We start from the raw sequence: 22,683 nt of genomic DNA on the forward strand, positions 1-22,683 counted from the left end.
TTCCATCTTCTTTTCCTGCAAAGTGATTATGGCTCCCGATCCATGTCTTGGCAAATCTTTCCAAAACAAGCCATAATTTGCCTTAAAAATACCTTTCTGGTCAGGATAAAACTGTTCTCTCTGAAGCATGGAGGATATAGCAAGTCTGTGAAAAAAAGCCCAAGTGCTTGTACTTCCCAATGACAAACTTGAGGTTAAAATTTCACCCAGAAACTTTGCTTGGCATAAGGACATTGAGGATAGATGGTGTGTTTTGAAGCTGAGGCACCTGCCAGGTGAGGTTCTTGGGCACTGCTTGGCAGGTAGCTAGGCGTGAGCAAAGTGTGTTCTCACAGTTGTTTTCCACTTTTACTGATAGCACCACATGCCTGACAGATTAATAAAGACAACAAATGTGTGGTCATAGCAAATTAAACAAATGAGCCATTAAAAGGGGATGGGGCACTCCTGCATCTCACCCACACCTACTTTGGTGCCTGCAGTGTCTCCAAGCAAAATAACATGAGAGAAGGGATAAAGGGCTTTCAGGGATGTGCTGCAAATGGGATCCAAGCGCTGAGAGATGTCTGTGGCTCCTTCTGGGAGGAAACCTAACGTCATTCATCAGCAGAGGAGCCAACAAACCACTAATGGCTTTCCATCATCTCTCTTGACAGGTATTGACGGAGGGAGGGTTTGGTCCCATCACAACAGAAATCCGTGAGGCTCCGGAGTTTTATTACGCCGAAGATTACCATCAGCAGTACCTCAGCAAGAATCCTGGAGGATACTGTGGCCTCGGGGGAACAGGGGTTTCCTGCCCCATAGGCATCAAGAAATAACCTGTGCTAACTTCACCACCTCCACTTTGTTGTAGAGAGTTTGGAAAAAGGCAGACAACCCTGGTAGATGTTCCAGCACACCACAGCATCAATGCATAGAGATTTGGGAACCTGGGGAGGCTTTCTGGAATCGAAGGAGTTTCCCATTCATCAACATTGAAAGCCAAACTAGAGGCAGAAATTGGCCAACTTGCAATCTGGAGAGATGGAAGGAGATTCAGACTTCTACAAATTTGTCTCAAAATGCTGTTGAAACGATGAATTAGGAGATGGTTGCACCCAAAACTGCTTTGCATAGCTAATGGCTTCAGTCATGCTGATTTTCTTAGGTGGGTGAATTTGCTCATGATGTGAGAGTCTTGACTTCTGGAGATGTGGTTGGGCTCTTAAACTATCACAATGCTGTAATTTGATGTCTTTGAGGATGGTGAATTGATAAGATCAGTAATTCTCTCACAATTCCACTTTCACAGCAACATCTAGTATCACCTATAGTGCCTATTTCCTGAAATCATTTGAGGAAGAAAAAGTAAAAATAGTAATGTGATGCTTCTTCTTGACAGTTCCAAAAAGTGTATAAACACAAAATCAATTTTATTTCCTGCACTACAATAAATTACAGAAAAAGAAAAGAAAAATATTGTCTGTGGTGTGTTCTAAGCATATATCTGGGTAGATCTAAAAATAATATCAATATCAAAATAATATCAAATAATAAAAGGCTGCAGCCTGCTAATTAAACGCCAGGGCTTTCAAATCTGTATTATCATGCATGACAGTACAGAGGACTAGAATTGGTATTGCTCACACTGTAACATGATTATTCCTATGATTAATTATTTGTACTTCAGTAGCTTGTGGAGGCCTCACCAAGACCAGGCTCATGACAAGTGCTGTGCAAACATGATGGCAAGCAGTCTCTGTCCTGATTTGTGTACTCAAAATAAAGGAGAAAGAGGTAAAATAAGTTTTGGGGTTATATTAAAGTTTCACAGCACCAAGCTTGACAGAGCTCAAGGAGCATTTGGACAATGCTCTCAGGCATAGGGTGGGATTGTTGGGGCTGTCTTGTGCAGGGCCAGGAGTTGCACTCAATGATCTTTGTGGGTCCCTTCCAGCTCAGGATATTCTATGATTTGATTCGGTGTGGAATATCCTAGGGCAAACAGCTTCAGTAGGAGAGCTGGGGATGGGTTTGTCCCAACCATCCAACTTGCTGCTTGTAATACTCCCCAGTGGGAAGGGTGAACTTGAGGTGGTCATGTGTTCCCTATTTTGGAGGCTGTCTTGATCATTGAGTTTGAAGAACATGAGTCACTGGTGTGTCCTCTTGCAGATGTGCTGGTGTGGAATATCCTAGGGCAAACAGCTTCAGTAGGAGAGCTGGGGATGGGTTTGTCCCAACCATCCAACTTGCTGCTTGTAATACTCCCCAGTGGGAAGGGTGAACTTGAGGTGGTCATGTGTTCCCTATTTTGGAGGCTGTCTTGATCATTGAGTTTGAAGAACATGAGTCACTGGTGTGTCCTCTTGCAGATGTGCTTTCTTCAAGGAAAGCTTTCAGTACTCACCTTGATCTGTCTATTCTGGGCAGCAGAGTTCATAAACCCATTTTTGAGGGCCAGATGGTTGGGATCAGAGACACAAATCCACAGCATTTCCATCTGGATAGCTCTCCATGACACTCCTTTCCATATGTTGAAGTTTCCTGCTTACCAGCTCTGGTTTTAGGCTCAGAGAGGCCAAAACCAGGTCCTTGAACATCTCCTGTAGCTACCCAGCAGACCAGACTGCTCTCCAAGCTTGGAGGGACTGAAAATGTGCATCAGATAGTCAGTGCTTGGGCTTGTAAATCCACTGTTGAAGTCCTGTCTGCTTCATCCGAAGTCGTGCCAGAGAAATCAGCATCCTTTCCTCTTCAGCTGATGTTGAGTTCATTCTGGTCTCAAAATCCAGAGGAAATCAGTCCTTTTAGCAGATTTATACCTGGGGAAAGCTTACAGGAGCTAATTCTGGCAGGAGTGCTGTGTTAGGCACTTTCTGGAGATGCCCCAAAACGTGCCCACATCACACTCAACATTTCCAGGTTGCTGTGGTAACTGATCCTATCCTTAAAGTGTCGTGCCACGGAGTTGTTCCAGTGCTCACTGCCAAGGAAACCATCACTTTTGTCTAATTTCCTTGGCATGAGGTGGCATAGAAGAAAAGAAGGGAGGAAAATAAAGTCTTACTTTCATCCTGTGCATTAACCTCTGTGTAAGTCAGACGTCAGTTGCATAACTCCTGATTTGCTCAGAGGAAAAACATCTCATATACATATTTTGGAGCTCATAAAATGCTTCTTGGTTCCCTTCCTTTCCCCTCCCTCCCCTCCTACTCTGTGCTATAGTTATTGTTTTGAAATAAGCTGGAAAGTCTTTGGAAGAAGCACCATTCTGTTCTTAATACAGATAAGCTCAAGTCTGACTCGGTGTTTTTTCAGTCCCGTCCTGATGGAAATAATGTGTTGGTGTAGAAATCAGCATAGATGGGTCTATTGATGCTAAAATTTGCACACACCAAAATACTATGCCACCAGGGAATTATTTATGGAGTTACTGTAGGGGGAGCATTTGGCCTTGACCCCCCTGTAGCTGCTGCTAAAGGTACAAAGACTATCAGGGATATAATCAGTGAAGGTGAACTGCTAATGATTCAGCCTCATTAATGGATTAATTTTTTAGGCTGGATTTGGTCCTGTAAGCAATCCTTCCCACAGGGAAGAAGGGGGAGTGGCTGCCTCAACATCTTTGCTACTATCTCTTTGGTTTGGCACTGTTTGAAATTTGCCCTGGAAGAGAGATGCTTCTTTCTTCTTCAAACATGGAATCACGGAGTGGTTTGGGTTGGAAGGGACCATGAAGCTCATCCAGCCCCCTGCTGTGGGCAGGGACACCTTCCACTAGACCAGGTTTCTCCAAGTTCCATCCAATCTGGTCTTGAACCATTTCCAAGGACGGGGCAACTGTCATGGTCTTGTTTAAGTACACGAAAGTAAACACCCAGGGCACAGTCTGAATGAAGAAAAAATTAATTAAAAATTGGTCAGCCTGCAGCAATTCTCAGAGTTGAAGATGAAATCTGATGCAGGACCAGCTTCTAAGGTCTTCAGAGAGAAGAACATGATTCAAGACCCTGAAAGAGCTACAGCACCCATCCAGGCCTACAAGGGAGCTGGAGAGGGACCCTTTGTTAGGAGCTGCAGTGACAGGACAAGGGGTAATGGGTTCAAACTGAAGGAAGGGAAGTTTATGTTAGATATTAGAAATAAGTTTTTTACTATAAGGGTGGTGAGACACTAGAACAGGTTGCCCAGGGACATGGTAGCTGCCCCAACCCTGGCGGTGTTCAAGACCAGGCTGGATGAAGCCTTGTGCAACCTGATCTAGTGAGTCCCTGCCCAGGGCAGGGGGGGTTGGGATTAGATGATCTGTACAGTCCATTCCAACCCTTAAATTCTACGATCCTATGATGGAATCCACTATTGTAATATCCTTTGTGGTTAGTTCAGGATACAGACAAGAATTTCCCTGCTGCCCTGTTCCTCTCAGAGCTAAATGAAATCACAAGCCTTTTGGAAATCACTTAGCTTTCCCTCAGTGAAGATCACACCCTTTCACCTTAGGAAGAACATCATCCAATCACCCTGTGGACAGAAACAAGCGGATGCTGTGATGTCACCCCTGGTTGCCATGGCAGAGAGCTGTGTTGACATGGAATGCAGACAGTGCCCTGAGGTGTTTGCAGGGACTTTGCTGTTCTGATTGTTGTGGAAGAGTGTTAGTCCAAGACAGATTGAAATGCTGCTCCTTACTCTCTTCTGTTTAGCTTCTCTGATCAGCAGCACCAATGCAGGTGCATTTTCTCAATATTTTATGTCCAGAAGTGACCAGCAGAGTGGAGCTGTTGGTGGCCCTGCAGGATATACACGTTGGCAAGTGAAGCAGGCACAGGCTTATTCCTTGTGCCTGGTTGTATATATGTGTGGCTTGTGCTACAGCCTGATGCTGAACCTTCCAGTCCTTAAGCAAGGATTTGATCCAGGCTGTCTATGGAAAATGGTCTATGGTCCTCCTCACCTCCAAACTGCCTGGGCAGTGCTTGGCAGAGTGCAGGTTTGGGAAGGTGACAGAGATGTCAGAGGCTTTGGTAGAGACCAAATAGCACCTGCAGTGCTGCATCCAGGTCTGGGGCCCTGACATCAGAAGGACATGGAGCTGCTGGACTGAGTCCAGAGGAGGCCATGGAGATGCTCTGAGGGCTAAAGTACCTCTGCCATGGAGCCAGGCTGGGAGAGCTGGGGGTGTTCAGCCTGGAGAAGAGAAGCTCCAGGGAGATCTCAGAGCCCCTTCCAGTGCCTAAAGAGAGCTGGGGAGGGATTTGAAACAAGGGCCTGGAGGGACAGGACAAGGGGGAATGTCTTCCCACTTCCAGAGGGCAGGGAGAGATGGGATAATGGGATAATGGGAAGGCATTATTCTCTGTGAGGGTGGTGAGGCACTGGCACAGGTTGCCCAGAGAAGCTGTGGCTGCTCCATCCCTGGGAGTGTCCCAGGCCAGGTTGTATCAGGCTAGGGGCAACCTGGTCTAGTGGAAGGTGTCCCTGACCATAGCAAGGGGTTGGAAACATGATTTTTAACATCACTCCCAACCCAAACCATTCCATGATTCTATGATTCTATTAATATTTATAGACCAGTGCTCTAGCTGATGTCCTGCCCCTGTAGTTCAGTAGCACAGGCAGTGGCACTGCTGTACGTGTCCAATATGTCTCATTTTGCACCCAGAGTGTGGCCTCCAACCATCTTACAAGTCCTTCTGGAACACTGGCAAGAGTATCACAGCAGGGAGATTTGCCAAGGCTGGGGAGCTCCCGTGGCACGTGAGCGTCCAGAGCCATGGAAAACATATCTGTGGAGGCACCATCATCAGTGCATCGTGGATTTTAACTGCTGCCCATTGCTTTGAGGAAGAGCTGTGAGTACTCCAGGGAAGGGTGGACAGCCCAAGCACAATGGGGTGGTAACATTCCTCCTTGTGGGTGAAGGATATGCATATCCTTGAGGTCAAGTGCAATATATGAGCCCTGAAAACAGGAATTTTCTCTTTTGGGGAATACAAGCCCATTTTTGAACACAGAAATGTGCAAAAATCTGCATAACCAGGAGAATCAGAAGAGGACTACTTTGAGAGATAGTCTGAACAGCCTTGTAAAGTGCCTGTGATGCTGTTCTTATGGTCCCAAGCATTTCCTCTACATCTACACATGTTGCAGTAGCTTCTAAAAAGTGATGTATTCCATTCCAGCTTATTCCAGTCCCCAAATTGCCTTTGCTTTCACATAGCAAACCTCATGGAGACTGATTTTTCAAACAGCAGTTTCTGGATAAATCAACTCCATACAATGCCCAGGGGCAGGGTCCTGCTCTCTGTGAGCCCCCTCCAAAATCCGGCAGGTCTGAGAGCCAGGACTGCTCGTGACAAATAACCTGTGGCATCACAGCCTGGAGCAGCTGTCTGGGGGCACTGTGGTCTGAGCAGCCAGCCCAGGGCACAGTGATCCAAAAGATCCAGCCTACTCCATCTGTTATGCAGACTATTTATAACCTGGTTGCATTCATGTTCTGCCTCTGCACCTCTCTCCCATGGAAATTAGCTTTGTCTAACAGTGAAGGTGGATTTCTGTGATATTTAAAGCTAACCTGCCTATGCCATTTGCTAAGCATCACCCTGTCCTGCTTGGAGGGAGGAGGCATCAACCTTTATAACCCAAATCCTTCATGTTTACTATGTCTCCACTGCTTCTACTTTGTTTCTTAAGGCCACCAGATCTCACAGTTGTAGTGGGAGGAATTGACCTCAGCCTCCAGCTGGAAGAACATAAGCCAGACAGCTTGATCCTCCACGAAAACTTCAGCAGAACGAGCATGCAAAATGATATTGCTCTGATCCTGCTCAACTCTCCCATCAAGTTCAGTGGGGAGAAAATCCCCATCTGCTTGCCCTTCACGTATAACATCAATGCGTGGCAGGACTGCTGGGCTGCTGGCTGGGGAAACACAAGTGCAGGTGAGGTACTGTCAAGAGATCTATTTGCTAATGGAGACTGGTTTTATCCATTTAAAGTAGATGTTCTTTCATGAGGGATTCTCCACACAAACTTCCACTCCCTACCTTCCTGGTTAACACTTCCATACCCTTATAGCCACTGCATATCCACCAGTTCTCTGTTCAGTGCAAGAACTAGTCACCTGCTGACCACCAGAACAAGGTCCCAGGTGCTATAAGTGTGTACATTCAAGCTGAAACCTTAGAGATGCCTTTTCTCTGCAGGAGCCCAAATTTTGGACCTGTTTTTTGGCACCCAAATTAAAACAAGCTCTATCCTAGTGTGCAAATTATCACAGACTCTCCTCCACAGAGCTCACACAGCACCCCATGAAGGGTCCCTCAAACTGAGTTCCCCCAAAACAAAAGCGAGAAGCACAAGGTGTGCAGTGCAGCTCATCTCAGGTCATCACCAAGACCATCATCAGGATAAGCCATACCTTTGGGGATCTTCCAGCTCTACCACATCCCAGAGTCCTACACAAAGAAAGGATTTTACAGTCCCCAGAATTTCAGCTTTGCCCAATGACACTTCCCCCTCCTTTCTATCTACCTACCCACATCCCAGTCTGTCATCCCTGGAAACATTCTAGGTCAGGGTGGATGGGGCTTGGAGCAACCTGGTCCAGTGTCCCTCATGGCAGGGGGGTTGGAATTAGGTGGGTTTTAAGGTCCCTTCCAACCCAAAACATTCTGGGATTCTGTGATAAAGTCAGGAGTACAAATTCATTGCTGCTAACATTTGGATAGCACTTGTAAGCCTCTGTGGTCCCAAAACCCTACTGAGGTGACCTGAGACTCCCTTGCCCTGAGATGCTTTAAAAATACAGCTGAGATCAGTCCCAAGGGCAATTCTCCAGCTGCTCTGCAGGTTTACTCATCATTCTGCTCATTGCAGGGGCTTCAGTGACTGCATCCCACGTGCTGCAGAAAGTGCCGATGAAGCTCATCAGCAAGAAGCAGTGCTTGGAGCAGATCCCACAGCTCGGGGAGAACATGGTGTGTGCTGAGATGAAGCAAGGAGAAACAGACAGTTGCCAGGTAAAATGAACAGGCTCCCAGATGGTCACACTGCCTATGAGGGCAGGGAGACAATGGAAGAGGAGCACCTTCGCTTCAGGAATGAACATCCACCCTTCCCACAGCTTCCTGGGGTTGCTAAAGCTTCTCTGCAAGGCCAGGGCAGGATGCCCAGGGAAAAAACACTGCCTGCAAATGCAGATTGATCCAGGTGGTGGGTGTCCAGGACTCCTGGGGTGAGGAAATAGTGGTGCTGGAAGTTATCACCTTCTCAAGCAGATGGGACTCTACTGAAGCTCTCCCCTCTCCCTCATTCCCTCCCTGCAGTGAGAGATAGGAGCTCTACAAGGGACACAGAAAGGAAGGCAAGGGAAAAGGGTGACTTTCATCAAGTCCATTGAGCTAAGAGACAGTTTGGGATGGTGGCTGTGGCTGAGGTGTGCAATGGTGGGAGTGATGGGAGGAGAGGTCCCATGTCCCTACAGAGAGGTCTCAGCACAGCATGGTCTGTGTCCTCCTCCTGCCTGGTGTCCCCTCAGCCCTGGGCCAGGCAGTGCTGCTCTACCACCAGGTTACATACTGAAAAGAGACAGGAAAGTTTGCCCAGGACTGTCAAAGCAAAAGAATTGGAGGGAAATTTAACCCATGAGTATTTAATTTAAATCTTAGAAACCTTTCTCAGGTGAGGTCTTGATTCTGATCCAAATGTCCTTTGCTAACATCGCAAGTTGGTCTGTGGGTGCCAGAACCAGTCACATCTTATTGCAATGTGTCAGTGACAGAGGATGATGGACTTTTCAAGCTCAGTTGTAAAGAGTTTGAGCAGTATTTGGTATCAGAGAGCTGACATAAACACCCAGATGTGGTAAAACTCACTAAGAACTTGGGCTCTTGGTACATATTCCACCCACAGGATTTCTGTCCTGTTATCAAACAAACTCTGAAAGTCAAACACCACCTTGTCTTTCATAGCATCCAACCTTCAACCCTTCCTCTGAGAGCCTGGTAAGGACTGGGGTCTCCTGCATCCTCTGCTTCAGGATGAAGGCCTCCATCCTCCACTGGGCAAGGGTTTTCTTAGAATCACAGAATGATTTGGGTTGGAAGGGACCTTAAAGACCATCTAGTCCAAACCACCTGCCATGGGCAGGGACACCTTCCACTAGACCAGGTTGCTCCTAACACCATCCAGCCCCATCTTAAATGTGTCTCTGTATTTGCAGGAGGGTGAATGGACAGAGACATGTATGCACAGCTCCATCCTGCAGGGATTATTCATTAAGGGAAGCAAAGCAGCACCTAGGACAGAGATCCTGTACCCTGTGGGCAAATACAGCAAGTACAGGGAGCATGGACCTCAAAGCCATTGCCAGCCTGTCCTGTAGCTGGGCAGCACAGGGGAAGTTTGCTTTGCAAAATGATTTTCTCATTAGCCAGAGAGCATCTGCTTCTGGAACCATTCAACTAGTGACTTTCACCTCCACTAAATTCAATCAGAAATTTTAAAAAGAAACCTGCCACAAGATAACATGATTCAAGAATGCACTTCCAAGCCCAGCCTGAAGTTCTCAGGGTGAATTATGCTGGTGAAACAGCAAGAGCACTTGTACTCAGCAAAATTAATCTTCTGTATTCAGAGAGCTGACAAGGGGGCTATTTTGATCCACAATAATACCAGAGTAGTCTGAGAAATGCAGCAGAAATGTGAGCTTTCCAAGCAGTGGAAGCACATGAGGATTGCATGTGTGATATTGCTCAGAATCCAGCATCTGCCCACTCTTTGTGGGAATTTGACCAGGCAGAAATGCCTCACAAACTGAAATAACAAGAGCAAGGCAAAAGCATTCTCTAGGCTAGGAGGGAAGCTCTTCAGGGGAGAAGCAAGTGGCACCAAGCCTGACAGAGTTCAAGGGGCATTTGGACAATGCTCTCAGGCACATCGTGTGATTCTTGGGGATGTCCTGTGTAGGGTCAGGAGTTGGACTCAATGATCCTTGTAGGTCCCTTCCAGCTCCAAATATTGTGTGATTCTGTGATGATTTTTCACCAGAATTTGCTAATTTGCATTTTGCTGAAGGACATCTTTCTGGGAAGTGCTGGTTAACATCAACAAGGACATGTTTTGGCCTCTCTAAGCTGGTTCAGAAACCTGGTGGCTTGTCCATAATTGGCCTGCCCAGTAATAGGCTGGGAATCCAGGGCTGGACCTGGTGCTTGTTCTGTGGCAGGGAGCACTGCACAGAATCATAGAATCATTAGGTTGGTCCAACCTGTGACAAATCACCACCTTGTCAACTAGACCAGAGCACTAAGTGCCATGTCCAGTCATTTCTTGGAACACCACCAGGGATGGTGACTTCACCACCTCCCTGGGCAGCACATTCCAATGCCTGACAACCCTTTCAGTGAAGAAATTCTTCCTGATGTCCAACCCAAACCTCCCCTGGCTCAGCTTGAGGCTGTTTCATGAATAGGAAGGACATGAAGAGAAAGGCTCAGACATTTCACCAGCTACTGTCATGCTAATACCAGACAAGACTAATTTGTGTAAAACTGACCATATTCCTTTAATAACTCAGGGATATTCAATAGCAGAACTCCCAAGTATTTCTACTTAAAAAAAATAAACCCATTCACTTATAAAGAAAAATCTATTCTATCCCAATTCTGAGCAGTTCTGCAGACAAATATATAGATTGACTGTGAATTAACACTAACAGGAGATGTAATTGACTTATAGTTCTATTTAGTCACAAACATTAGCATTAATGGATGTCCATGGGGGGCAAGTGCTAAAGAACAGACAGTAGAGATGGCCTATGTATTATTTTGTTGTGTGCTACATTTCTTCCATGACCTCATGAACCACAATTGATGCCTAATTCCTTGTTTTCTTAAGCATCTTTTGTTAGGCTCTGATGCAACGGTAACCTGAACAATAATTAGAGTATAAGGGACTCAGAAAGCAAATGCCTCCTTCAGTGCTTTGCCTGCCCAGGGAAAATTCAGTAAATGGCCCAATTATATTTCAGAGAGTTTCTGCAAAGGAGGTCTGTGGGGGTAGCTCTGGATGTGGTGATTAGGACAGAGTGTGTTCAGCTGGAGACACAGTTCATGTACAGTTCAGGCCAGCAACAGATGAAGGGGCCTCAGTCCCTGGCTTGGCTTCCAGGAGAAGGAATCACTGTGTGGCCACCAGCAGTGGGATAGTTCCAGCTCAGATGAGTCACAGGCTTCAGGTATCCACCTGTCCCATGGACTGCAGCAGGAGGTGATCTTGGACATAGAATCACAGAATGGTTTGGGTTGGAAGGGACCTTAAAGATCATCTAATCCAACCCCCTGCAATAGACAGGGACACCTTCCACTAGACCAGGTTGCTCCAAGCCCCGTCCAACCTGGCCTGGAACACTTCCAGGGATGAGGCAGCCACAGCTTCTCTAGGCAACCTGTGCCAGTGCCTCACCACCTTCATAGCCAAGAATTTCTTTCTAATATCTCATCTAACCCTGTCCTCTGCCACTTTAAAGCCATTCCCCTATGTTCCATCTCTGATGAATGTCTGAAATGATGCCAGGATGCATTTGGGGTCTGGATTTTGATTCCTTTAGTCTTGTGAAAAAGCAGGGAAGGACCTATTTTCTTCAGCTGCAGTATGTTCAGCCCACATTGCTGTCAGCAGTTTGGAAAGGGAAAATGCCCTTTACAGCATCTGACTGACTGCTTAGGGCTCTCACCCCATGTAGCTGGAGCAGTAGCAGTAGTTGTTGTGCAACCCTGGATGGGATTTATCCAGCCAGATACAAATGTCTTTTCTATAGCCATTTGCATCTACCAAATCATCTTTCCATCAGTAGGGAGAAAAAAAGCACTTCTGACATGTGAGTCACTGAGACAGTTTTAACCATGTTAAAATCAGATTAATCCCTAAATGTATGCATATTTCTCCCCACTAACTAAAATCAAGCTGAAGGTGCTTAGCTCACAGGGAGACACTTGGCTCCAAGGCAGGACTGTTGCCTGCATCTAAGTCTCCAGTGCTATTTTAGATAACCCAGGATATCGCCCTGGTATCCCAGTGCTCCTATCTCAAACCATACCCCAGTGCCAGTAAGGTAACTGCAGTGGGAACCTTGCACTGGGAAAGCTCTTGCCTCCTTTCACAAGCTCTTGCATCCTTTTACTGGTGCTAATGTGGCTCCAAAACTGCAAACACAAGTTTATGAAATAGATTTTTTTAATGACAGTCTTCAAATAAAAATTAGGTCCATATAGGTAATTATCAAGGATTCAAGGAGAAGACCAGAAACCAGGACAGTGTGTCAGTCTCTCAGGCTGGTCACAATATCGGAACAGAGGTGGATAGATAATGGTCTGGCTGCAGTCTGTAGGGATGGGGAGGATCCATATGAGGTCTGAGGTTATAGGTCCTTCTGCCTATCAGACTCCTGGGGGCCAGGAGACGAAACTAATCACATTTCAGTACAAAGTTATTACTAACTATACAAAATTACTTTATTGTTGTACCTTACTTTAATATTAGAATCACAGAATTGTTAAGGTTGGAAAAACCCTCTGAGATCGAGTCCAACCATTGCCAAGGCCACCACTAACCATGTCCTCAAGTGCCATATCTGCATATTTCTTGAATACTTCCAGGGACAGTGACTCCACCACTGCCCTGGGCAGCCTGTTCCCATACTTGGTCACCCTTTCAGTGTAGAAATTTTTCCTAATATCCAATCTTAACCTCCTCTGGTGCAACTTGAGGCTGTCTTCTAATCCTATTGGAAAGAGAGATCCACTCCCCATCTTTGTCATAGATTTTCCAGCACTGAACTATTGCTACCACCTTGAGATGGGTTTTTTCCCTACGGGATAGACTATTTAAGTAGGAAGGTGTCCTGTGAAGCCACAGAATAAAGAAGTAGAAAGGTGTTACTGCATTTGCAGGCTCTTAAATTTGCTTCTGAAGGGTCCTTTGATGTGCAGCTCAGAGCCAGAACACTTTCCCTGTGTCCCAGGGCTTATAGGGCTTTCATCATTTTATCATTTTATGATGTGGGCAGACAAGTGAACACATTCAGGCTCTGGTGGCTTAATTTAATCTGCCAAAAATTAACTCTTGTTGCAAGGATTTGGGATGTTGATGATGCTGGATGTCTCTTCTACCTTCTTCCTCTGGGTCATAGCCTTTGGTCCCTCAAACTAAAGCTGTTGGGTTTGCAGCAAGGGATCCAGCATGACTTTGTGTGCCTAGTGGGTGAGGCTGTGGGGAGTAGAACACTTTTGGATCCAGCTGAACACAAAACTTCAGTGTGTACTTTCCCTGGGAGCGGGGAATGGGTGAGATGACTCAGAGGAGCCACTTCTAATTCAACTACAATGAGTCAATACAGCTTTGAGGGAAAGCCATGACTCACAGGCAGGTCCAAATTCTTTGAAGGAGTCACCAAGCATGTGGCAGAGGGTGATCCAACCATCTAACATGTGCTGAGATTTCCAAAACTCTGGTAATGAGAGTCCTCAACAAAGGCCCATAGAGAAACTGAACTGTAGTGAAGTGGAAAAGCTTCAGTTTGAAAGGGAGGCAACACAGAGAAAGGATTTGAACAGAGAAAGGGCTTACAAAGGAGAGTTGTGTTGGCATCCATGCAAAGAATTGTGATGTTCAGGAGGGCCAAAGCTAAGACGATCAAGTGGGCCAATGCCACAGAATTGTTCGGAGTGGTCAGAGTTAAAACTGGCTGTGCAGAGGTGCAGGAGCTCTCATTACTCTAAGTAATTGGAGGTTAAAACAGCAGATGCAGCTCATTATCAATGAACAAAAAGTAATGGATACAGGGAAAAGCAACTCCAGCTGTATGCTTGGAATAATAGGCTCTAAATTAGCTATTACCATGTAAGAAGATTTTGGAGTAACTGTGGATAGCCCTTCAAAAACAGAAGCTTGAGGCTCTGTGGAGGTCAAAAAGGCAATCAGAGCACTATGAATTATTAGGACAGGAATAAGTAGCAAAGCAAATGTGTGTTATGCCAAGACACTAATTTTAGGAGCCTACACACTGTCTGTGATTCCCATCCACTTCATCTCAGAAAGGAGTGGTAATTTTAGAAAAGGAGGAAAGTAGAGCAGGAAGGATGATCAGAGACATGGAACAGCTTCTGGAGAAAGTGGAATAACAGAACAAGACTGAAGCTTGTAAAAGTGATGTCTGATGGGGTTGTGACACAGATTTCCAGTCATGAGCAGCATGGAGAGGAGTCAAGCACTGTCCTCTTGTCACTGCTGCTCCAAACACATGAAGGAGGGGTGTCTGATGGCCTTATCAGGCAGCAGATTTAAAACAAAGAGAAGGAAGCGTTTTTTCATCCAACAGATAATTAAACTATGGAAGTCACTGACCAGGATGTTGTGGGTATTTATCCTAAGGGATAAATGGATTCAAAAAGCAATTAGGTAACTTCCTGGATGAAGATCTCTCTGAGGCTATTAACCACTGTGATGTAAATACAACTCTGTAAATACTTGTCCTGTTTCTCATTCTCCTTCCCTGAGCACTTGCTGCAGATGCCAGTCAGAGACAGGAGTCTGGGCCGCATGGGTCTTTGGCCAGATGCATTTTAGCTGCCTTTAAGTCTGTGCCACCAGAGTTACTAATGGATCCTGCTGAGATCAGTGTGGATGGAGTTGTGTGGTCTTCTCCCATTTTCCAGCAAGGGGATGGAGAGACAGTTGCTGAAGCCTCTCACCTGAGATCTCAAAAGGTTTGCATGAAAGGAGTGCAGGTGCCATGTGTTGCCTGGTTCATTTTTGATACCTGCACACTGAAATAAGGCCACTGCCTCCTTCCTCCTACCTTTCTCTAAAGACAGATTGATATAACTGAAGAATCGTTTGTTTGCCAAAGCCTTTGCTCCCAGCAGCCAGGGCAGCTCTGAGGGACAGTGTTGCTATTCACATGCTGATTCTCTCCACTTTACACAGAGCTCACCAACATGAAAATAAAACCAGCAATCACTTGCAAGGATTGTGTATCCACCTAATGAGGATCAGATGAGTTGTTCTCCCTCCCCCAGAGCCTCTCCCACCTCAGAAGATTTATGTGGCTGAATGTGTTTGTTCTGATCAATTGCTGTGTTGCAGACAGGAATACAAATATCAAAGGGAGAAGATTACACTTTTGATCCAAAGCCCTCTAAAGTCAGCAGAAAGGCTCCTGATGCTCACAAAAAAGGTTTTGGCTGCAGTGAAAAAGATGAAACTTTTGGTCAGCTTCAATGAACAAAGCACCTTGTTAGGCAGTGACAGATTTTATACAACCAGAGCTATTTCCCCGTGAATAAATCATTGCATTTGCCTCTCCTAATGGGAGGATTAACATGTTTAAGACATGAATTCAGCACCAGATCTGATTTGTTGTGCTTACTTTTCACTCATCTTCTGACAAGAAATATGCAACAGAAGCAAAGGTGCTATTTTTGGTGGTTTTTTTTCTATCCAGAAACTTGGCACTTAGACTGAAAAGCAGCAGCAGGTATCTGGTGTATTTTGCTGACCAGAAGTATTTCACCACCAGGATACAGGAGCCTGAAAGCAGCATTTAATAATTTCTTCGATCCTCAGAGTCATTAACCTGAGCATTCATTAAATTAGTGTTACTGGAAGCATCACAGAGCCGAGATAATTGTCCCAGCATTCAAAAACTTGCTCCTCCCACACCTTCTCCTACACAAGAATGGAAAACCTTGGGCTGGCATTTCTGAGAGCTTAAGGTGGATACAGGAATATTTGGAAGTGTCCAAAACCAGAATTTCTTTTCTCCAACTTTAGCCCTAACCAGGCTACTGATTCATCTGAGCTACTGCTATAATTCTGTGAGTGAGATTGTCACACAGAGAGGATGATTTAACCCACTTTGTGAAAAAATCATTGTGTTGAACAGCTAAAGTTAAGAGAAATAGGATGTTAGAAGTTGCACCCATGAAGCAGAGCAGCTCAGCCCATGTGAAAAGGGATCTGAAGCAGGATTTGGGTCTCAGGGCTTGTGGATTAGAGAAATGGATTTGCAGCTGCTGCCTGGGTTGTCACAGCATTGCTGAACTCCTTCTCTGCCCAGGTTTGAAGTCACTGACTGTTCCCCAAGGCCTGCAGACAGATCCCCCTTTCCCCACCAACCATGGACATGGTTAAACTGGCAAACAGGGAAGATGAGATCTGATTTGAAAGGAAAACTGCATGAGGCCTAGTTTAAATAGGGATTCCTGGCTCATGCAAATCACATCCCTTTTCTGCCATGGTTTTCTCAGCTATGAAACACGATAAGACATTGCCCCCAAGGATAGTCACAAGGTATCAGGAATTAACTGGTGTTTAAACACCCTGCAAGAAAGATCCTTTGCAAGTGTGAACAGCCTCCAAATTGGACACTGAAGTTGATCTGCCCCATGGTGAGCAGGGGCTCTACCAGTGCTAGAAGTCCTGTGTGCTGGGAAGAGCTGTCCCGGCGCATCCCGACACCTCAGTGGAGAGGGCTGTCAGTGCTGCTGCGTCACTGCCTCGCACACAGCTCCCACTCTCCTCACTCCATTTATTAGCCTTGTGTAGGAGGTTCCAAGTGCCTTCCTCTCACTACCAGGATAATGCATTTGGCCTGTTCTTGCCCCAAGGGAATTAGCAGTAAAATTCCCAGTAATTGAATTGTGTGGAGATGCTCATTCATTCCAACAGGATGCCAGAGCCAAGGACACTGATAACCCATGGTTCCAAGGTCACTGCAAGGTCACTAATGTGATTCATGCAAAGTTTTGGTTGAAATAGGGTCAGGAAATGTCTTTAGATGCTGAGTTTGAAGAGGGTCCAGGAGCAATGGTTGAGATAGAAGGACATGGCTACAATAACACAATTTCAGTGCAAACAGCATTGTATTTGCAGCAATTCAATGATCTTAAAGGTCTTTTCCAACCTAAATGATTCTGTGATCCTGTGAGGCATTCCATCTCAGGATATTCTGTGATTCTGGGAATATTTCCTCTATATTTATCTTCATTTTTCCCTTCTGTATGCTAGTTGAACCAAAACAAATAGGCAAAAGATAAAGATAAGCATATTAATGACCTGGACCCTCCATCTAGTGGAGTAGGAATTCAGCCATAGACTCTTGTGATGCTGATGAGCTGCATAGGGGACTGTGGTCACTTCCTCGCTCATTAATTAATGTGTGTTAGCTCAGGGTAGCTGCTGCAGAAGGGGATTCATCCATTAATGACAAAGATGTTTCTCAAAGCAGGGAAGGACAACATTTCCCAGTAAAGTTTGCCGTCTTGGGAAATGGGTTTGCAATGAATTTATTTACCATATATGCTGGAGATGGGGCAGAAAAAGATTCAAACCCACTGTGGAAGGAAACTTATTTAGAGCAGGGGCTGCACAGCACTGAGGATGTGCATAGAATCATAGAATGATTTGGGCTGGAAGGGACCTTAAACTCCACCCCCTGTCATGGCCAGGGACACCTTCTATCAGACCAGGTTGCCCCAAGCCCCATCCAACCTGGCCTGGAACACTTCCAGGGATGGAGCAGCCACAGCTGCTCTGGGCAACCTGTGCCAGTGCCTCACCACCCTCACAGGCAAGAATTCTTTCCCAATATCCCATCTAACCCTGCCCTCTGGCAGACTGAAGCCATTCTCCTTGAATTGTCCCTCCAGGCTCTTGGCCAAAGTCCCTCCCCAGCTCTCTTGGAGCCCCTTTAGGCTCTGAAAGGGGCTCTAAGGTCTCCCCAGAGTCTTCTTGTCTCCAAGCTTAACACTCACAGCTTTCTCAGTCTTTCCTCTGAGAAGTGCTGTACCTGGCTGGGTGGATTTCGTGCTGGTTTCTTTTCTCCCTGGGGTTGTGTTCAGACATTCCATAGTTAGATATGCTCTTGGTGTTCCAGCTACAGCAGCCAACAGGAGAATATTCCTCTTTTTGAGGTGGCTGAAGTGTGCATTTGAAGCCTTGCACACACTGGGGGAGTGATGGTTCTCCTTGTAGCAGGCAAGTTTTCACTAAAATGTCTGTGGTTTCAAGAAGGATTTGTCAGGATTATTGTTCATCTCCTGTCCAGTGTGTGGATGCTAGCTCCCAAAATTCACAGTGGCAGGTACCCAGCACCTACATACACCAGTTCTGCAGAGAAGACAGGGACTGAATGAGCAGTCACAGCAAATGTCCCTTTTCACTTCTGGATGTTTTCTCTTGGTGACAGGATTCAGGTATCCTCCTGAAGCCATGGGAGCATGAGGAGAAGGCTGGGAAGGACAGGGTAGTGCATTGAGCTTGTGACTGATCTCCTCCTCTTCTGTATTTATTCTCCAGGATCTCAGGGCTGAGCTATGAAACTTAGAGTCAAAATTTCCTTGTTCCCCCAAATCCTCACTAACTTGGGACAGAGTTTGATTTTTCCACTCAGCCTTTGAGCTGTAGCTGCTACAAGAGACCTGATGTTGGATCCATCTCTCACATCCTCATTCTGCCCTAGGTGGACACCGGGGGACCTCTGGTTTGCCGCTCCTGGAATGCTGTGAAGTGGTTCCAGATTGGCATCATCAGCCAGGCACAAGATTGTGCAGAAAAGCCAAATTATGAGACCTTAACATCTGTTTTCAGCTATCATGACTGGATGGAGAAGGAGACAGCCATAAGGGGGAAACCTTTCTTCTCTGAAGGTGTGGACTATGGTGCAAATGTCGGGGTCATTCGTTCAAGGGCTGACACAGATGGTGTTTCTGGATTCTTGTCTCCTTTTATCTCTCTCTATAATAGCAGTTAGATTACTCTTGAGAAGATTTTTGAAAACATAATAAAAGTGAGAACTTGCATCTCATTCTTTTTTCTGCTGACCCATATAGCTGTGTCTGAAGCCAAACTGCTCCATCTCACAGACACTAACATGAGATGTCACAATGAGACAGGGAGTGAGGCAGAGGGTGGAGAAATGAAATGAAAGAAGCAGGACTTGGACAGGAGGGACCATAATCTTCTGAAAAAACACAGGTTTTCCACACTGGTGGCTCACGTCAGACCCAGTTATTTACTAAGCTCATATGCAAACTGAAGGTGTGGCATCTGAAGGTACTGATCCCCTTGGAAAGTTGAAACCCAGAGAAAGATCTTCACCTACTCATTGGCATATTAGCTTATCTGTTGGTAGGATAGCTCCAGGTCAATTAATGTCTCTTACACCAGATTATTAGCTGGACTAATGTATATTCTATCTTGCAGCAGGCCCAAGATAAAAGCATCTTCAGAAACCTCAGCAGCTGCTCAAGGACATGACTACATGCCAAATTCAGTGGCTCCTTAAGCTAGAAAAAGGGCAATAAGTCCTTGACCAGTGTTGGAAAGTGGAGCATCATATAACTAACCAGTCTCATTTACCTGGGTGGCAAATGTTGGGGTGTGGGTGTTAAAGGCAATAGAGAAAAATATATCTGCCTAAAGAGCCCCTTCCAGTGCCTAAGGGGGCTCCAAGAGAGCTCTGACACAGGTTGCCCAGAGAAGCTGTGGCTGCTCCATCCCTGGGAGTGTTCCAGGCCAGGTTGGATGGGGCTTGGAGCAGCCTGGGCTAGTGGAAGGTGTCCCTGCCCATGGCAGAGGGTTGCAACTAGATGGTCTTTAAGATCCCTTCCAACCCAAACCATTTTAGGATTCTGTGAGAAGAGAACAATCAGAGCTATCCAGAAAGTGCTGCCTACAGAAACCCCTTAGTTTTATAATTAACCAAAATTAATCCTTTGCAAGTAAATGGAAAACCAAAAGGAAATAGCATTTTAAAATCTCTGTTAGAGGTGTTTGTTCCTGCATTGCTGAGAGCTCCACATCCCACCCTGAGCTGGGACTAAGCTGGTCCTTCACTCTACATATGACCCTTCATTCTACACATAACCCTTCACTGATCTCCAGCAACAAAGTGCATTTCCAAATGCTTTCTGGTTTTCATAAGGAGTTTTTTGCTTTTCTTGGAAGTGACAGAGAAGGAGGCAAGTAGCAAAGTCCCCTTCATGTCCCACCTTTGCATAAAAGCACCTGTAATTTGCAGCACTGATAGAACTCAGTGAATGTGCAATGGGACAGAACCTCACAAATTGGTTTTAATTACCTTGATATTTTCTGGCTAGCTGGTGGAGAAGCCTTGTAAATGAGAATTAATTCATCTACCTTAAGCTAATGCAAACCCATCTTGGCATAAAAGTCAGGCTTTATTTTCTGTGTTATCTGAGCAGAAAATAATGCTTAATTATTATTAGTTCTGAGTAATGCTTATGAAAATTGCTCCACATTAATTTCACATGGCTGACTGGCTAATGGATGCATAAGGGTCTTGTAACCCTTTGCAAAAAGACTAATAAGAGCTAAAAACAAGAGGAATATATTACTTTAACAGCTATTAGTAGTAGACAGTGTCTGCTGGCATTAATACCTATATTTATTTTCCTTTCTATTAATAATATATCATCAGAGTCTAGAAGCTGTGGCAGGGGCTGGACATAAGGAAATATTTCCTAATGCTGCAGTCTCTTCAGATACAGAATTGTTTCCCTGAGGAAATGAGAGAAGTCCTCCTGCTTGAATTATTTTAATGTAGAGATTGTATAAAGCACTTTTGTCTCCAGCAGGGAAAAAGCCTGGCCTTACAGGGACCTGCAAAAGGACCCAGTAGGTCTTTTCCATCAGTAGTGTTTTCAAATTGATCACGGTCTGTGTTAAATGAAGGCAGGACACTGGTGCTGTGGGTTTTGATCCATCCTGCTTCTTATTTACTCAAAGCTTTTGAGGTAAGTTTGTGCTTTGTGCCTCAATTTCTCTCCTTGTAAACTGAGATCATGAAAGTGATTCCACTTTGCTACATGGAAGCATCGCTTTTGCACATTATGACCAGCTATGTGGCTGCAAAGTAATAAACAGGAAAGACTTTTTCCTCCTCATTTAAAACATAAAATTCAGTAAAGTGAATTCATCTTTGCCACTACATCCACTGTTCAGTAATTAGGGTGAGAAAGGAAATGTTTGTTTAACAATTCTAGGCTGTAAGTAAGTTTGATGAAAACATGTTGATGCTGTGTTTTGTTTCAAAGGTATTTGTGTTCAGAGAGAGCATCACTTTTGATTGTGGATTTAATGGGAACGTGTTGGAGTCACACAAAATCAAAATGCAGTGTGTCAGCTTTGTCATTAACATTTCAATAGGACACATTGATGTATTAAGCTTTACAACATTGGTGTACTGTGTTTCTTACGTTATTGTATTCCATGTTTATAGAATCACAGATTAGTTTGGGTTGGAAGGGGATACAGTCAGAACAGCTGATCCCACCTGAGCACAGGAATATTCCACACCATACAATGTCATGCTCAGCAGTAAAATCTTGGGGAAAGAAGGAGGAAGGGGGACTGTTTCAGCTTTTTGGCATTTGTCTCCCCAAGTATTGTTAAGCATGAGGGAGCCCTGCTTTCCTGGGGATTCCTGAACACCTGCCTGCCAATGAGAAGGAGTGACTGCATTCCATAAGGTTTTAAAATAAAGAGGGAGACATTTAAATTAGATATTAGGAAGACATTCTTGGCTGTGAGGGTGGTGAGGCACTGGCACAGGTTGCCCAGTGAAGCTGTGGCTGCTCCATCCCTGGAAGTGTTCCAGACTAGGTTGGAGGGGGCTTGGAGCAACCTGGGCTGTTGGGAGGTGTCCCTGCCCATGGCAGGGAGTTGGAACTAGATGAGCTTTAAGGTCCCTTCCAACTCAAACCACTGTGATTCTATGATTCTCATTGCTTGCACACACAGCTTTGCTTCATATGTTAAACTGCCTTTATCTTGACCTGTAAGCTTTTGCCTTTACACTGGATCCTGCACTTCCATTTTGCTGGCATGTTAAATCCAAAACTCACATGCCTCCAAGGATGCATTTAAAACCACTATTGCAGGTTGGTCCTTACATAAGCTTCAAGTGACTCTTTCATTTCCCTTGCAGCCAGCCCTTGCAGACTTCATGTCTCTCTCATCTCTCAATAACCTAAATGGCACCAAGAACTCTTTTCCACCCCTAAAACCAACTGGCAGTATTCTGCCTGACCCTATGGTTCAACTCTTAGCCTAAAAATTGGAGTAGCTGATCCAAACATCCTCCTGGCAATGGTCCCTGGCCTGTGTTTGGGTTGGTGTTTGTTTGGGCTAACACAGGGCCAGAGCCAGCCTGTGCTTCACTCCCTCCTCTAACCCTGCTTCTTTCCCAGCTCTTCTGCCAATGATTCCTGCTCTACTGCCATCCCAAACATCCTCCTACCAGCTTGGCAGGTTCCCTCCAGTCATGAAGCCATTATTCAAATCCTCAAATGGGCTTAAAAAGTGCATTTTGGTGTTCTGTTTTCCTCACTGTGTTTAGAGACAGTCTGAGTCACTGCTGAAAAGGGCTTTGGCCAGCCTGCTGCCTGCTGATACAGGAAGGGGCTGCATCCCAAACTTCTCAATGCCACCTACGTCCCTGCTTGGCTGCCAGGAATTCAAAGCAATCACAGCACAATTACAGGCTAACTATACAGAGAAGAAAAGGGAATGGTACCATCCCACTGTGATCTCATAGAGAAACACAGAACTGTTCTTTAATAAAGGTAAATCGGTTTCTGCTTCGCTGCATAATGAGCCTCTGATGATTTC

At 45.4% G+C, this 22,683-nt stretch overlaps 1 protein-coding gene across 1 annotated transcript; it reads left to right on the top strand.

Annotated features, from left to right (window-relative positions):
- Positions 1–656: 656 nt before the first annotated feature.
- LOC103803064 (serine protease 55-like) lies at positions 657–18,833 on the top strand (the record flags this gene model as incomplete). Its single annotated transcript, XM_009075602.1, is given in 8 exon segments — positions 657–791; positions 4,608–4,632; positions 4,635–4,769; positions 5,648–5,837; positions 6,682–6,923; positions 7,876–8,009; positions 18,512–18,741; positions 18,743–18,833. Coding segments are annotated over 8 exon segments (1,182 nt in total), but the record flags the coding sequence as incomplete, so codon positions are not given.
- Between the last annotated feature and the right edge of the window lie 3,850 nt (positions 18,834–22,683).

Source organism: Acanthisitta chloris, unplaced genomic scaffold, assembly GCF_000695815.1.
Source record: "Acanthisitta chloris isolate BGI_N310 unplaced genomic scaffold, ASM69581v1 scaffold1345, whole genome shotgun sequence".
In the NCBI taxonomy this organism is placed as follows: Eukaryota; Metazoa; Chordata; class Aves; order Passeriformes; family Acanthisittidae; genus Acanthisitta; species Acanthisitta chloris.